Source organism: Elephas maximus, chromosome 15 (genome assembly GCF_024166365.1).
Source record: "Elephas maximus indicus isolate mEleMax1 chromosome 15, mEleMax1 primary haplotype, whole genome shotgun sequence".
Classification (NCBI taxonomy): Eukaryota; Metazoa; Chordata; class Mammalia; order Proboscidea; family Elephantidae; genus Elephas; species Elephas maximus.
In genome coordinates, this window is record NC_064833.1 from 56,417,188 (window position 1) to 56,434,070 (window position 16,883).

The 16,883-nt window shown below is 39.1% G+C and overlaps 1 protein-coding gene across 2 annotated transcripts in view; it reads right to left on the reverse strand.

Annotated features, from left to right (window-relative positions):
- The window catches only part of E2F5 (E2F transcription factor 5), a 30,439-nt gene that overhangs the window by 1,409 nt on the left and 12,147 nt on the right, over nucleotides 1-16,883 (reverse strand). The window contains exons 2-7 of one of the 2 annotated variants that reach the window (XM_049853992.1): nucleotides 9,701-9,810; nucleotides 8,649-8,812; nucleotides 7,033-7,074; nucleotides 5,124-5,188; nucleotides 3,750-4,017; nucleotides 1,054-1,098 (exon numbers count right to left, since the gene is read on the reverse strand). In XM_049853992.1, the coding sequence (XP_049709949.1) occupies nucleotides 1,054-1,098; nucleotides 3,750-4,017; nucleotides 5,124-5,188; nucleotides 7,033-7,074; nucleotides 8,649-8,812; nucleotides 9,701-9,810 (694 nt within the window). Of the gene's footprint in view, nucleotides 1-1,053; nucleotides 1,102-3,749; nucleotides 4,018-5,123; nucleotides 5,189-7,032; nucleotides 7,075-8,648; nucleotides 8,813-9,700; nucleotides 9,811-16,883 lie in introns of both variants that reach the window. The other variant, XM_049853991.1, reaches the window with a different exon arrangement.

Sequence of the window (16,883 nt, forward strand, 5' to 3'; positions counted from 1 at the left end):
GACATGACCCATGATTTATGAAAAAACTGAAAAATGTGTAATTCCAGATGACTACATTTTAAAATAGGCTATAGTTTTCATATTTATTCCTCCTCATCATTTTTAGAACAACCTATCAGTCAGGACAACAGGCATTTTGCATGAGAGGAGCCTTAAACTGGCTCAGACTTCAGCTGGGGTGGGGCCTCCTCTGGACACAATACTTTTTCCATACTCTTGCATCACTGCTTAGAGAAGAGCTAGGGTCTGAATAACTAGAAGTGGTAAGATGACAGGCAGTGGCTTGTGAGTGGCCACCTTTAAGAGTATACCACGGACTATGAATTCTAATCACAAGAGGAGCCAGGCAGGTAACATGAAGGAAAGGCACAGGGGTAAGGCAGTGTTTGTGCTGACTGGCTCACTGCACAAAACTTGCTCTTAGACTGCCTGCTTCAGGGCTGGAGGACAACATTGTACTTAATGGCAGAATGCTTTAATCCAAACTACATAAAGGTATTTTATTTTCAGAGCACCTCTGTAGCTAACTGAACAAAAATAAAATTAAATCACAAGGCTTTCTATTTGGATAGTACTTGATACCATTCAAATACTCTCAACACTGCCTCCTAGAAAAGCTACTTAAAGCTCAGGAAGACATTTTGAAATGCTTATTCCCGCTTTCTCAAGTTTGGGCATTTCATTGTTCAACCTCTAGGTGTTGTTCCTGTAATGACAAAGCTGGGTTTTCAAATTTGTTAATGTAAGCATGTTATTTTCTTCTTGAGCCAGGTTCTTCAGGAGTGAAAAGGATCAGTGTGCCAACAGTTTAGACTTTATGCAATGAAGGTGACAAGTATCCCCTTAGGGACTGCTTTCCCTTAAAATACAGGCAAAGAAAATTAAATTCTAAAGAATGACTATGATTTACTTCAAGTACTATTAAGGGAAATTTTTCCTGAATCATCGAGGTAAATTACGCAGTTAGAAAACACAGGTTCCTCATTTTTTAAGTCATATATTTTATAATTTCTTTTTTGTGTATATATAAAAAGAACTTTTTAAACTACTTACCATCAGAAGACATTAATTCATCAATGATATCTCCACTGATAGATCCTGCTGGAAACAGAAATAAACAAGTTTTGTTAATTTTCTGTTTATAGAGACAGTTATATTTAAACATAGGCAGTCAAATCAGCAGCTTGTTGACAGTGCAAAGTTAAAATACCAGAACTTTGTGGAAAGAAAATATTTATACTGGATAATTTTTTTTCATAGAATGTTCCAAATTGATGTAAGAAAAAAATTAACAACAAAGTATAATCATGAATTTCCTAGTTTTATAACTAAGCCGGAAGAAATCCTGAGTTCTCCAAGTTTATACCAAATAGCAAGTCAGTTATTCGGTAATAAAGGTACTATCAATTGATAACAAGAGCAACTTAATTCAAAAATCAATGTTAAGGGTGTTCAGGAGCTAAGGTGACTGATGAGAATCAGCAGAGCTCAGATACAGTAGTATGGGCTCAGTGGTTCTGGACAGCACTGGAGATACACCATGTTCAGTGATACTTAACTGACAGTCCACTGTGTAGATCAACCCCTTCAAGATACTGAATAGTTACCCTTAAAGGCATTACTATAAAGCTGTGCTCCTTTTTTTGTTGTTGTTGGGATCCTCTTCCCAATACCTTAGATTATGAAATAAATACTTTTCCATAGAAGTTAGAGAAAAGAGAAAAAACATCTTAAATATACTGATTGGAAAACTGAGGCAACAAATAGTTTAGGATATTTTCACTAAAGGGTATCGAAGTGTATCAACTCATTTTTCCCTTGCCTGAAATGACTATGGGACATTGCCATCCTCCACCCAATTGATGTAGGCATTTACAATCCCCTATAACATTGGATTGCAACACCGCACATCACTAATTTCTTGTTCTTAGTTCTCGGTTGTAAATTCAAGTTATCTTTCAGTTATAGGTCAGGCTCCCCAGTTTGCCAATTACAGAAGTTAAAAATTCTATATAAGAGTTTTCAAGATACCTGTATATATATAAGAAAGAAGCAAAGTATAGAAAAACTCCATCAACTACAGGGACGATAGACAGTACTTACTACTATGCCTGAATACAAGTATTGCTGAAGAAAGTAAGGAATATAGACCCAAAGTTCTTCAAGGATTTAGATTTTTCCCCTTTGGGTTAATTAGGGAGGAAAGTTCATGTTGAGGACTTTTTCTCCCATTAATCATCATTTCTCTGAAGGAACTCTGAAGTATGGCACCATTTGCTCTCGGGCACCTTTCTTATAGTGCCATGAGATAAGCACTAGGGTAAGACTACCCAATCAGATGATACCCAACAGTGTGAGAGGCATGCCCCAGGTGATGCCTTGAACGACTGAGCCGTCTCTGTCAAGGCATCTCATCTGCTTATTGGGCCAAGACAAATCTTGTTGTCAGGTGCTGTGGAGTCAGCTCCGACTCACAGAGACCCTATGTACAACAGAAGGAAACACTGCCCAATCCTGCACCATCCTCACAATTGTTATGCTTGAGCCCACCGCTGGAACTACTGTGTCAATCCATCTTGTTGAGGGTCTTCCTCTTTTCCACTGACTCTCTACCAACCACGATGGCCTTCTCCAGGGGCTGGTCCCTCCTGATGATATGCCCAGAGTACATGAGATGAAGTCTCCCCATCCTTGTTTCTAAGGAGTGTTCTGGCTGTACTTCCTCTAAGACAGTTGTTCGTCCTTCTGGCAGTCCACGGTATATTCAGTATTCTTCACCAACACCACAATTCAAGGCGTCAATTCTTCTTCAGTTTTCCTTACTCATTGTCCAGCGTTCACGTGTATACAAGGCGATTGAAAATACCACGGCTTGGGTCAGGCACACCTTAGTCCTCAAAGTGATCTCTTTGCTTTTTTAACACTTTAAAAAAGTCTTTTACAGCAAATTTGCCCAACGCAATGTGTCATTTAATTCCTGACTTGCTTCCATGGGCATTGATTGTGGATCCAAGTAAAATGAAATTCTCGACAACTTATCTTTTCTCCATTTATCATGATGTTGTTATTGGTCCAGTTGTGAGGATTTTTGTTTTCTTTATGTTGAGGTGCAATCCATACTGAAGGCTGTGGTCTTTGATCTTCATCAGTCAGTACCTTCAAGTCTTCTTCCTTTTCCACAAGTAAGGTTGTGCTATATGCATATCACAGGTTAATGAGTCTTCCTCCAATCCCAATGCTGCATTCTTCTTCATATAGTCTAGTTTCTCAGATTATTTGCTCAGCATACAGACTGAATAAGTATGGTGAAAGGATGTATCATACTTACCCCATGATGACAGGATATTTTCCCTGCTCTACAGTCATAATTCTAGACACAATCTTAACCACACTATACTGTATCTGATTATATATTTCTATGAATTGTATATAATTGTCCCTATATGTATGTTCTGCTCATGAAACAAATCTGCAGTAATATAATTTAGGACAGGGTCTGCTTTTAAATTTTCCTTTATACTTACCCCAGTGCTGGATGCAGAAAAAAAAAATTTTTTTTTTTTTTTATGCAGAGGAGACCCTAAATTAATACTTGCTGATTAAATGAAGCTTACTATTTTGCTTCCTATATTATATACTGGGAATAATAATGTCACAACTGACAAATTCAGAAATTCAATCACCAGCTTGTATAATGTATTCATATCCTCCTTCCTTCTTAATTTTTAGAACAAATGTTCTAAACCCACCTGAAGATAGGTCTGTAGCTGCTATCTGCTGAAGATTCTGGCTTCTTTCAGAGACATGTTGCTCAGGCAGATTATGAGTTGCCGTGTTGGGTTTCTGCGGGGTCACAGGAGTTGCCGGCTGAGAGGAGGGTTGTGTGAGGTCATCAGGTGGGGGAACAGGAAACACCACAGGCTTAGAGGAGCTGGACTCTTTATTTATAAGCAGCACGTGGATAGGTCCTGAATGACTCTTTAGATTGATCTGGTATTTCTTTTGTCCATTCTGGCCCTTTGAAGTTATTGGATATAAACAAATGAATATATATTAACATTTCTTGCTACCTTGAAATTTTGTATTATGTTAAAAATAAGACATGCAAAGTTACTCCAAGCTAACTAAATTCATACAACAAAACATAGAGTAGAGACCAAGGACAGGAGAGGATTTTGAGAGCTCTAAAATACTTGCCTCTAAAAAGCAGGCTTTTCTCAAATGCAGATCATCAAAAATTCTCAACTGTAGAATTCTGGCAACCACCCATTTTTAGTGTGTAATTATACATGCCAGTGCTCAGCAATGCTCCAAGCATTCTCCTCTGACTAGACTCCATCCCCTGGAGTTGGCTCCCATGGGTGTGATTATGGCAACAAGCTGACCTAATCAACAACTGTTTCACCACAAGTTAGAACTCTTTATTTCCTTTCAGCAAACAGAAATACAATTGATTTTTTCCCCTACAGATATGTAAATAAAAAGTTCCTCCATTTCAAAAGAGTAGTTTATACCCTGAGGCTTCAGAATCCAGTAATATAAATGCCTAAACCCAAAAACCCAAACTCCTAGAATAGCTGAGGGAGAGGGAAAAGATAATATTCTTTGGTCTGTTAGAATTTTAATTTCAGTTTATTTTAGAAAATTTGAATTCAAAAACACAAATCATAAAACTTACACAAAGCATACAGTCAATAAATGTTTTTGACTGAAAAGGCCAGCAAATGTTTTTTAAGAGATCCAATTTAAAGTAATCTAGTGTGTTGGTACTTATATTAAACCTTTTCCTCTCCTCAGTCAGGATTTTTATATCAGTTAAAACGTGGTCATTTAACAGATTTTTCACGTTTATTAACCACATCATCACTCACCTTGACAACTTCTAGCTCAAAAATTTTTAAAAACTTTATAATCAGTGTTAAATGATTCAGTCACTTCCCCTGTAATTTTACCAAATACTGAAAAATCCAAATTCAGATATCGGCACTTTCAGATTAATAACTTGAAAGCAAAAACTTGGACGTATTTACACACAACTAGCTCATTTCAGAAGGAAAAAAAAAATTGTCCCTTCTGAGACAGTAGATCCACTTTTCCCACTTATACAAAAGTACCCTACATACCATTTCTGGAATAGGTACCTCCAGCTGTGTACCAGAAGGTGCTTGAATGGCCAAAAGTGTATCACCTAGTTAAAAAAAAAAAAGTTCAAACTGAAAATTTTAGAAAATACTATTGATCATGAAATACAGTGGTTAGATTGTGGGCTCTGGAGCCAGGAGGCTTGGTTTTGAATCCCAGGCTACTAGCTAGGTGACCCTGGGCTTTAGTAAACTGGAGGTGTGGCGGGGGGGCCACGGTAACCTACTGCATAGATTTGTTCAGAGGATTAAATAATACATGTATTAATAGTTCTTAGTATTGTTGTTATTGTGTGCCATCAAGTCAATTCAGACTCATAGCAACCCTACAGGACAGGGGTTTCCTAGTCTATAAATCTTTACAGAATGCCAGGTCTTTTATCCCACAGAGCGGCTGGTGGGTTTGAACTACTGACCTTTCAGTTAGCAGCTGAGCTCTTAACCTCAGTACTGGCTTTATTATTCTCATTAACAAAGTCACCTCAAATTATTTAGATAGCATCAGTCTGGTTAAGTATGAGATTCTTAAAATTTTTATTTTAATAAATAACACTGTATACTTGAAACATTTGAACTACTTAATGACTAGGGATAATAGAGACTTGGTATAAACCAAAAAACCAAACCTGTTGCCTTCAAGTTGATTCCAACTCATAGCGACCCTATAGACTAACCAAAACTAAACCAAACCCAGTGCCGTCAAGTCGATTCCAACTCATAGCGACCCTATACTTATTTCTGAAGCAAAATTCTACGATAGTCCACTGAGTTGCAGATTAACAAAACTTTCCCGAGACATTCTCAGAAAGGTCAGGTAATAAGGCAAAGCAGAGCAATAAGGCCTCACATATTTTCAACATCATCTTAGAGGGAAAGTCAGATTCCACTTGAAAAGGCACTTGACAGAATTTTTTGTATGCGTGTAATACACAAGGCTGTCCCTTTAATAGTACCGGTATAATTAGATATAAATGTATACGCTAATTTTCATTTTACTGTGTTATGATTACAGGAATAATTCAAGTCCCCTCTCTCAGTCATCAATACATTCTATTGTCATTTCAAGGTGAAAGGATGGGGGCAGGGGAGGGAACAGAATTAGGAATAATTTTCTAAGCTATAAAATGGGTTCACCTAACTCTTTGGGTTCTATTTGTGACCACACACTTGCTGCGTATAGTTGATGGAACAGCGGCTGATGAGAGCCATGTTCTAGCTCAAGTTCTGTTACTGTTTGACTTTGGGACTATGGATAAATCCCTCTCTGATTTAGCTTCCCCTAGCTTAGTGATTAAGAGCTCAGGCTGCTAACCAAAAGGTCGCCAGTGCGAATCCACCAGCCACTACCTGGAAACCCTATGGTGCAGTTCTACTCTGTCCTATAGGGTCGCTGTGAGTCAGAATCGACTTGATGGCACAGAACAACAACAAGCTTCCCCCCAAGGAGTTATGGTGGTGCAGTGGTCAGCTGCTAACCAAAAGGTTGGCAGTTTGAACCCACCAGCCACTCCACAGAAGAAAAGATGTGGCAGTCTGCTTCTGTAAAGATTACAGCCTTGGAAACCATATGGGGCAGTTTTACTCTGTCCTATAGGGTTGCTATGAGCCAGAGTCTACTCAAGGGCAATGGGTTTAGCTTCCCCCCAGGACACACACATTTTGTACCTACCAATGGAGGCAAATATTAGAGCTGTGAAAAGCAGTTATTGTCATGAAAACAGAAACGAAAGCAGCCTATCTACACACAACACTGCACAGTAATATAAAGGTCCACAGCTACTGAAAATAATGACTTAGTGTGAGTTGGTGGGGAATGCTGAGTCAGTCTATGTTAAATTAAATAGGTTGTTCAGAGGAAGAATGTAAGAAAAACTTTACTGAGAGTACTTACCATTAAAGCAATTACAGATGTCTTCATAAGTTACATAGGAAAATGTATTCATAAAAAGTTAAGGAACAACATTTATATCAAAGTCTAGGCATTTAAATTAAGATGATAAATCTTAAGGCCAAAATAACAAAATGCATGAAAGGGCTACCACACATGGTCAGATGAAAAAGAACAGAACTCTTTAGTCTAAAAAGGCAAAGGCTATCATAAGGGTCCATAAAATGAGTGCCCATACTTCGCTTTGAGAAAAAGCAGCTTCTCATTTTCATAGCATCTAAGAACCACAGAAAAGAAATGGCAAATAGGAAACATTCCTCATGGAGGCTTCTCAGAGAAGGGGTACGGGTGGGGAAAGGAAGGCTACTGTAGGAGTGGAAGTCAACCTCATACGCCCCCACACTGAGAATCTTCTTGGGTCATAGTTTGGAGAATTGGGAGTGGCCAGAATCTTGGAAAGTAATGCAGCAAAGTCTAAGATCATCTAGTTCAATGTTCTTGAACTTTGGGGTGCCAAAGAACACAGCTTGAAAGCCCTCATTGTTATCAAACTGCTAAGGAGCTCTGATCCATAGAAAAGAAATAAGAAGTGAGATCATGGACTTGTTCACTGAATCTAAGACAACATCAAAAATAAGTTATATATACTTAGTCAAAAATTCAAGATGCTACAAGATAAAATGAAGTTAAAAGCTTCCATTACAATGCTGATACGTTCACAAATCAAGAGAATTAATGTACAAGTATCTAAAGAGAAGAAAATGATTTGTAAGAAATACTCCTGGGCTAACAGAGAGTCCGGGGGCCATGTCTTCTGAGGCCCCTCCAGTCTCAATCAGACCATTAAGTCAGGTGTTTTTATTAGAATTTGAGTTCTGCGCCCCTTTTCTCCTGCTCCATCAGGGCCTCTGTTGTGTTCTCTGTCAGCACGGTCACTGGTGGTAACAGGGCACCAACTAGTTCTTCTGGTCTCAGGCTGATGGGAGTCTTTGTTTATGTGGCCCTTTCTGTCTCTTGGACTCATATTTTCCTTGTGTCTTTGGTGTTCTTCATTCTCCTTTGCTCCAGGTGGGTTGGGACCAACTGATGTATCTTAGATGGTTACTCATTAGCTTTTAAGACCCCAGGCGCCACTCACCAAAATGTGCAGAATTTTCTTAATAAACTTTGTTATGCCAATTAACCTAGATATCCCCTGAAACCATGGTCCCCAGACCCCCACCCCTGCTACTCTGTCCCTCAAAGTGTTTGGCTGTATTCAGGAAACTTCTTAGCTTTTAGTTTAGTCCAGTTGTGCTAACTTCCCCTGTATTTTGTGTTGCCCTTCCTTTCACCTAACTCCTATCTACTATCTAGTTAGTGAATACCCCCTTTCCCTCCCTCCCCACCTTCATAACCATCAAAGAATGCTTTCTTCTATGTTTAAACCTTTCAAAATGGTAAACATTTTTAATACTAATATAAATTTTTAGAAGAATATTATAAACCTTAAATGTTATATTTACTTTAAAAACTTAACTCTAAAAACATTAGAATAAAGCAATTGACCTTCAAACTGTAAGACTGTCCACTATAAATGTGTATTTTATAACTGTATGTATAACTTATTTAGAAAGGATATCTATTATTAATGGAGTCATCCATCACGTTTTTGATGCTCTGCTGCAGCCACAACTTCTGCTGATCAAGTTCTCTTTCCTTCAGTTCCAGATCTTCAATTTCAGCTTTAAGGCACCTTAGCCTACCTATGACTTCTTTTGTATTGCAGCCGGCACCTACACCTCTTAAAAATATATACGGATTAATAACCCTAGTGTCAGACCCAGGTTACCATAACTTAATTTTTGTTGTAATAATAACTGACTTAGTAATATATTCAAGACAAAAATCTCTATACACTCTTCTAAAAATACGTACTAAAATCATTAGAAAACAAACACCATACCTCTAAACATTATTTGCTTAGAAAATTTACTGACAAGAACAACCAAATTATAAAAATTCTCAACATGGTCTAGCGTGATTTCTGTCATCTGGAAGTTCAGGCTGGTGACTGAGATGCCAAGAGGCCATCAAAGCAAAATTGTCACACTTGGCATTCTCATGATGTAGGCTAAGATATTGGTAAATTATAACCTTTTAATGTTTAGTTGGAATTTGGGCTTAAAAAAAAAGTACCATCAAAGGGGCGAAATTTGAAGAAGAGAATTATTATTTGTTCTTCTGTCACAGTCAAACACACAACCATGCAATAGTTAACAAATGACAACCTGCATTACAATCAACTATAATGATTATAATCAATTACTGTGTATAAGACATAGTTCCTGTTCTCAAGGAGTTTATACTAGTTGGGGAGATAAAGACTTAGGCAGAAAGGGATTAATAATATAAAGCAGTAAGCAGTGGGTGCTATAGGAATAGCTTAAGGGGAAAAGTTAAGATTTGAGTTTTAAGGGTATAAAACAGCAGAGAAGACCAAGGAAACATCTCCAAACAGAGATGAAATATACTGAGGCTCAGAGATGAGTCCAGAGAAAAGCGAGAGGCCTGGTCAGACTAGGGCAAAGGAGAGAAACAGAGGATTAAGGAATGTTAGCAAGGCCAGATTTTACAGAGCACTGAGAAGAAAAATAAGAGTTTTTAAAAAGGGCGCTGGTTTGTAACTTACTTCCATTGGATACTATTTTTCGACTTTTTTTCAATCAGGTCAATTCCTTCCAAGACATTGGTGATATCATAAATTCTTCTTTTTTGCCTCACAGCCAAAGTATCTGCAGCCTGTTTTTAAGAGAACAATGAAATAAAGGACAATTTGTAATTTAAAGTCAAAAGAGTTTGATCATTAAGTTCACAGCATGACAGTCCAATCCTAATCCCAAATTTAACCCAGTCAGTTGCTTGGGAACAATAGCTGGGTATGTTCAAAGCGTCTCCCAAACATTGCAAATACCAAAGAAATTATTCCGTTTATAAGCCCAGTAGACAATGGAATGGAAAAAAAAATTGAAGAGGTCATGACACAAAGCCTTCAAAAGTAAAAGAACACAATGAGAATACTGGAAAATCCTGAGGAGGAGTTGCTAATGGTCTACTCCTGTCACTTCCCATCTTATTTTAAAGACAACCTTAATTATTTTCTGAAACTTAAAAAAATCATACCTCACTAATTTTTTTGGTAGTAAGTCCAGATACTTGGGGGGAATTCTGAATTATACACACACTTTCAATGCCTTGCAATACACTACATTTTTTTTACCTAAAATGAAACCCAGGGAACGAATCACACAATCCCAAAACAAAGTATAAAATCAACAAAAAATCAAAATCTATAGGACAAGGTTGTAAGGCTAAGCAAATACTATATAAAACTGGGTAGTTTCACTCACATTAGATGAGATCAACAAAAACATTACATGCTATCATACTATGAATGAATTCAGGAATGTTGTGTTTTTCTGATGAATTCCTACTCAAATTTCTGAAATTTGTTCCTCAACAGAACAAAAAGAACCTCAAAGAAGTTACCCTATAGGTTTTTTTCAGAGTGGATTTGACAAAAGTCTACCTCAAATGGGGAACACTTTTTAAAACTCATGGTAAAAAAAGTAACGGAAAAACACATTTATGACCCTATTAACATAGTGATAAGAAGATCAATTTTCAGCACATTACCTGAATTAATGAACAGAATTGAGCTTCATATTTGGTTACCAGCTCCCCCAGAGCATCACAACTTCCTAGATTCTATAAAAATAGAAGCTACTATTAAAACCCAGCACAGCATATTGTTTGCCATCTGGACCTCTCTTCCTCTGGGAGCAAGCAACTGCAACAGACAGCTGCTGCTCACTTCACAGGCAATATGGCCTTGGTGAAAGAAATGACACCGTAGATCACATGATAGAATTTTGTAAGACCAACAACTTCTTCATTGCAAATACCTTTTTAAACAACATAAATGGGCGACTATACATGTGGACCTTGCCAGATGGAATACACAGAAATCAAACAGACTATATCTGTGGAAAGAGATGATGGAGAAGCTCAATATTATCAGTTAAAAGAAGGCCAGGGCTAACTGTGGAACAGACCATCAATGGCTCACATTCATTTGAAGATGAAGAAAACTACAGCAGGACCACAAGAGCCAAAATACAACCTCGAGTATACCCCACCTGAATTTACAGACCATCTCAAGAAAAGATTTGACGCATTCAGCACTAATGACTGAAGAGTTATGGAATGACATCAAGAAAGCAAGAGGTCATTAAAAAGGCCGGAAGAAAAGGAAAGACCAAAATGGATGTTAGAAGAGATTCTGAAACTTGCTCTTGAACATCAAGTAGCTAAAGCGAATGGGAAGAAATGAAGTAAAAGGGGTGAACAGAAGATTTCAAAGGAGGGCTGGAGAAGAACAAGTATTATAACGATATGCACAAAGTCGTAGAGGTAGGAAACCAAAAGGGAAGAACGTGCTCGGCATTTCTCAAGCTGAAAGCACTGAAGAAAAAACTCAAGCCTCAAATTGCAATATTCAAGGATCTACAGGGAAAATACTGAATGACACAAGAACCATCAAAAAAAGATGGAAGGAATACGGAGAGTCAATGTACCAAAAGATTGAGGTGTGCCTGACCCAAGCCATGGTGTTTTCAATGGCCTCATATACATGCGAAAGCAGGAAGATGAATAAGGAAGGCTGAAGAATTGACACCTTTGAATTGCGGTGTTGGTGAAGAATACTGAATATACCATGGACTGCCAAAAGAACAAACAAATCTCTCTTGAAAGAAATACAGCCAGAATGCTCCTTAGAAACAAGGATGGTGAGACTATGTCTCACATACTCTGGACATGTTATCAGGAGGGATCAGTCCCTGAAGAAGGACCTCATGCTTGGTAAAGTAGAGGGTCAGTGAAAAAGAGGATGGCCCTCAACAAGATGGACTGACACAGTGGCTGCAACAATGGGGTCAAGCATAACAACAATTGTGAGGATGACACGGGACCAGGCAGTGTTTCATTATGTTGTACATAGGGTCACTATGAGTCAGAACTGACTGGATGACACCCAACAACAACAACAATGGGGAAAATACTGATGAACACACAAAGGGTCAAAAGAAGATGGAAGGAATACACAGAGACACTATACCAAAAAGAATTCGTCGATGTTCAATCATTTCAGGAGGTTACATACAATCAAGAACCAATAGCACTGAAGGAAGAAATCCAAGCTGCACTGAAGGGAATGATGAAAAACAAGGCCCCAGGAACTGATGAAATATCAACTAAGATGTTTCAACAAACTTATGCAGCACTGGAGGTGCTCATCTGTCTATGTCAAGAAATCTGGAAGACAGCTACTTGGCCAACGGACTGTAAAAGATTCCTATTTCTGCCCATTCCAAAGAAAGGTGACCCAACAGAATGTGAAAATAGTTAAACAGTATCATTAATATCACACGCAAGTAAAATTCTGCTAAAGATCATCCAAAAGCAGTTACAGCAGTACATCGACAAGAAACTGCCAGAAGTTTAAGCCAAATTCAGAAGAGAACGTGGAATAAGGGATATCACTGCTGATGTCAGATGGATCTTGGCTGAAAGCAGAGAATACCAGAAAGATATTTACCTGTGTTTATTGCCTATGCAAAGTCATTCAACTGTGTGGATCATGATAAATTACGCATAACACTGAGAAGAATGGGAATTCCAGAACACTAAACTGTGCTAATAAGGAACCTGTATAAAGACCAAGAGGCAGTCGTTGGAACAGAATAGGGGGATACTGTGTGATTTAAAGTCAGCAAAGGTGTGCGTCAGGGCTGTATCCTTTCACCATAGTTATTCAATCTGTATGCTAAGCAAATAATCAGAGAAGCTGGACTACATGAATAAGAATGTGGCATCAGGATTGGTGGAAGGCTCATTAATAATCTGTGATATGCAGATGACACAACCTTGCTTGCTGAAAGTGAAGAGGACTTGAGTACTTACTGAAGATCAAAGACTACAGCCTTCAGTATGGATTACACCTCAATATAAAACACACAAAATCCTCACAAGTGGACCAATAAGCAACATCATGATAAATGGAAAAAAGATTGAAGTGGTCAAGGACTTCATTTTACTTGGATCCACAATCAACACCCATGGAAGAAGTAGCAGTCAGGAAATCAAACGACATATTGCATTGGACAAATCTGCTGCAAAAGACCACTTTAAAGCGTTAAACAGCAAAGATGCCACTTTGAGGACTAAGGTGCACCTGACCCACGCCATGGTATTTTCAATCACCTCATATGCATGCAAAAACTGGACAATGAATAAAGAAGACCAAAGATTTGATAACTATGAATTATGGTGTTGGCAAAGAATACTGAATATACCATGGGCTGCCAGAAGAATGATTAACTCTATCTTGGAAGAAGTATAGCAAGAACGCTCCTTAGAAGCAAGGGTGGCGAGACTTCGTCTCATGTACTTTGGACGTGTTATCAGGAGGGGCCGTTCCCTGGAGAAGGACATCATGCCTGGTAAAGTAGAGGGTCAGCAAAAGAGGAAGATCCTCAACAAGATGGACTGACACAGTGGCTTCAACAATGGGCTCAAGTACAGCAATGATTCTGAGGATGGCGCAGGACTGGGTAATGTTTCTTTCCGTTTTACATCAGGTTGCTAAGTCGGAAGTGACTCCATGGCACCTGACAAAAACAAAAACCTACTAAAAGCTAGCACAGCATATTGTTTGCAATCTGGACCTCCCTTCCTCTGGGACCAAGTGCAACAGACAGCTGCTGCTCAGTTCACAGGCATTTGGAACCTTAAGTGAAGGCCGGTTCTATCAATAAATTTTCTGTCCTACCAAAAAAAAAAAAAGAAAAGATGACTATTTTTCAATCACTCAGGTTTTCTTCAGTAAGGGAATTCAGGCCTCAAACAGGGGGCCAACAGAGTAAGTATAATCTGGCAGAGAGAAGAAGAGCCAGAAAGGGAGGCTCTTTTGAGTCCCTAACTCTGACTTGGCACTGTCTCTTCTGAAGAACCAGAAAATTAAGAGTAGGACTAGGGATGCTTTCTCTACCTTCATTGCGTTTCTGTTCTTGAGTGTGAAACTAACACCACAGTAGAGAGGGCCAGGATTTAAAAATCAAAACTGTGCAACCAAAAAAAATCAGCTGCGTACACATGCACACACACACACACAAGTGATGGGATCCTGAAAACAAGGTTGGAAAGGCCCCAAGTGACGCACTAAGTGCCCATAACGTTGTTGTTGACAGTTGCTGCTGAATCGATTCCAACTCATGGCGACCCCATGTGATACGAAGTCTACTGCAAAGTTAACTGTAACAAACTCAAGTTGAGGATTCATCTCTCACTTTCCTCAGAAGAGGCCCTCCTGAGATGGAGCCCAGGGCACTCCAAGCCGCTGCTCTGTGTTACCCGTATCTATGCACTCACACACAAAAGCTTTTACAACCATAGCAACGGCTCACTGGTTTTGGTATGAGAACATGTTTATGTGAACAGGACTACAAGGGCTCTCCTAGGTCACTGGGCAGAGCCACAATTTGACTGCCATCTTAAATTTTAAAAAGAAAAAGTATATTGTTTATACTTATTACTGTTTTAACAATCACCAAATTAACCCCTCATTTCCAAAACAAAACATTATTTCTTAAATACTTTTAAACAGTAACCCACTGCCGTGGAGTGGATTCTAACACATAGCAACAAGAGCAGAACTGCCCCATAGGGTTTCAAAGACTGTAATCTTTACAGAAGCAGACTACACGTCTTTCTCCCCAGAAGTCTTTCTCCCCAAAAGTGGATGGTGAGTTGGAACTACTGACGTTTCGGTTAGCAGGTGAGTGTTTAACCACTGCGCCACCAGGGCTCCTTAAACAGTATCTAAACATAAATGACCAATATGTACAGATACCACGTAACAAGGATCTCCAGAAGGCTTTTATTTTCGTGGCTGCACTGCATCATTCTTAAGAAGTTAGGTTCTGGAGTCAGGCACACAGATCCAATCCCAGCTCTGCCACTTCCCGTCTTCAGCTAGTCTCTTGAGCTCATTAAGCCTCATTTCCTTTTTGGAAAATGGAATAACAACATATACTGAATAGGGGTATTGTGGGGATTAAACTGGATAATCTTACTCAGCACAATGTCTGTTGCATAGGAAATACTTAAATGTTGGCTACTAGTAGACTTATCATCAAATACAGGTTGAAATAAGGGACTGGGCAGTGGGTAAGACTCAGAGCACAATGGCTAGCCTTAGATACTAGCAGGGCATATAAATAATTGAAGTCTGCAGAGTCCTGGGTGCAGAGGCAGGTACGTTAGTAGATTAGGGAAACGGTAAAAGTTTCCTCTTGCTTTTTTATTTTCTCAGTGAAAGGAGGAGGGTTGCTAATGGTTCTAGAAGAGAAAGTGTGAATGCTCATCTAGGAAAGTGAGACAACAGGCAGTGCAGAAGGATGACTGGACGGCACTACTGGTCCTGTTTAAGCCTAAAACAAACCAAATCCGCTGCCATCGAGTCAATTCTGACTCAGAGCAACCCTATCAGACAGGACAGAATTGCCCCATATGGTTTCCAAGGCTGTAAATCTTTACAGAAGCAGACTGCCACATCTTTCTCCAGCGAAGCGCTGCTGAGTTCGAATCTCCAACCTTTCAGTTAACAACCAAGCGTTTAACCACTGCACCACCAGGGCTCCTCCCTGTCAATCTAAGGAGAAAAAAAAAAGCCCTTGCCATCATGTTGATTCCAACTCATAGCAACTCTAAAAGACAGAGTAGAACTGCCCCATAGGGTTTCCAAGAAGTGCCTGGTAGATCTGAACTGTCGGCCTTTTGGTTAGTGGCTGTAGCTCTTAACCATTGCGCCACCCCAACAGCATCACTGTGTATTTTTCTCCATCCATGGAGAATTGTCTGGGTATAGACAAAGGGTAAGCAGAGAGTAAAGTCAGTCACCAACCTCATCCCACAGGTGCCACTGTAGCTGTAAAATAAATGTACACATGCATGCATCAAATTTACTTAAAAAGGCTACATTTTACTCTACCACAATTTGACCTATGTAACCATAAAAGGAGCATCTAATTGTACCCCACTCAAGTCAGCTTACAGGAAAACAAAAACATAATCTCTGAAAAAAAATAGATCTCCCCTCTTCAAATGCCTTCTAAGACTATGACCTTTCACCAACGTAGAACAAAGTGATGTCTACAGTCTGAACAAAAGTAAAGCCTGCGCTACTTTTAGGAGGTGGGCAGGACAAATAAACCAGGGGAGCTGACAAAGATGGCACATAAGTGCTAAAGCGGCTTTAGGACTCATCTGGCCCCACCCACTCACTTAAAAAAATGAGTCAATTAAGATGCAGGGTTAACTCTGGAAAGGAAGAGAGATTATCCGGTAGCTGTGAGTTAGGATTAGTTGCAGCTCATTTGTCCAGGTGCGCTTCTGACGGAGCATGCTGTTGCATTCAAAAGGGCTAACACCGAAGGATATGGGACACAGCCTGTCTTTCAGGTTCTCCACTTGCAAAGCAACTACACTGTTAAAAAAAAATACAGAATGTTTGATTTCAGCCCACAGTTAAGAATATCTTTTATAAACCAGTAATGGGATAAATGGGTAATAGGAGCTTATGTAGATGTTATCTAAACTAACACAACAGCCTTGTAAAGGTATCATTATCCCTGTTTTATAGGAAAAAACCAATTGCCCTAAATTCGGACTCATAGCGACCCTATAGAAACAGAGGCTGAAAACTAATGAATAGTCAAAGTGGGATTTATCATAAATTAGAACTTTGTGAAATA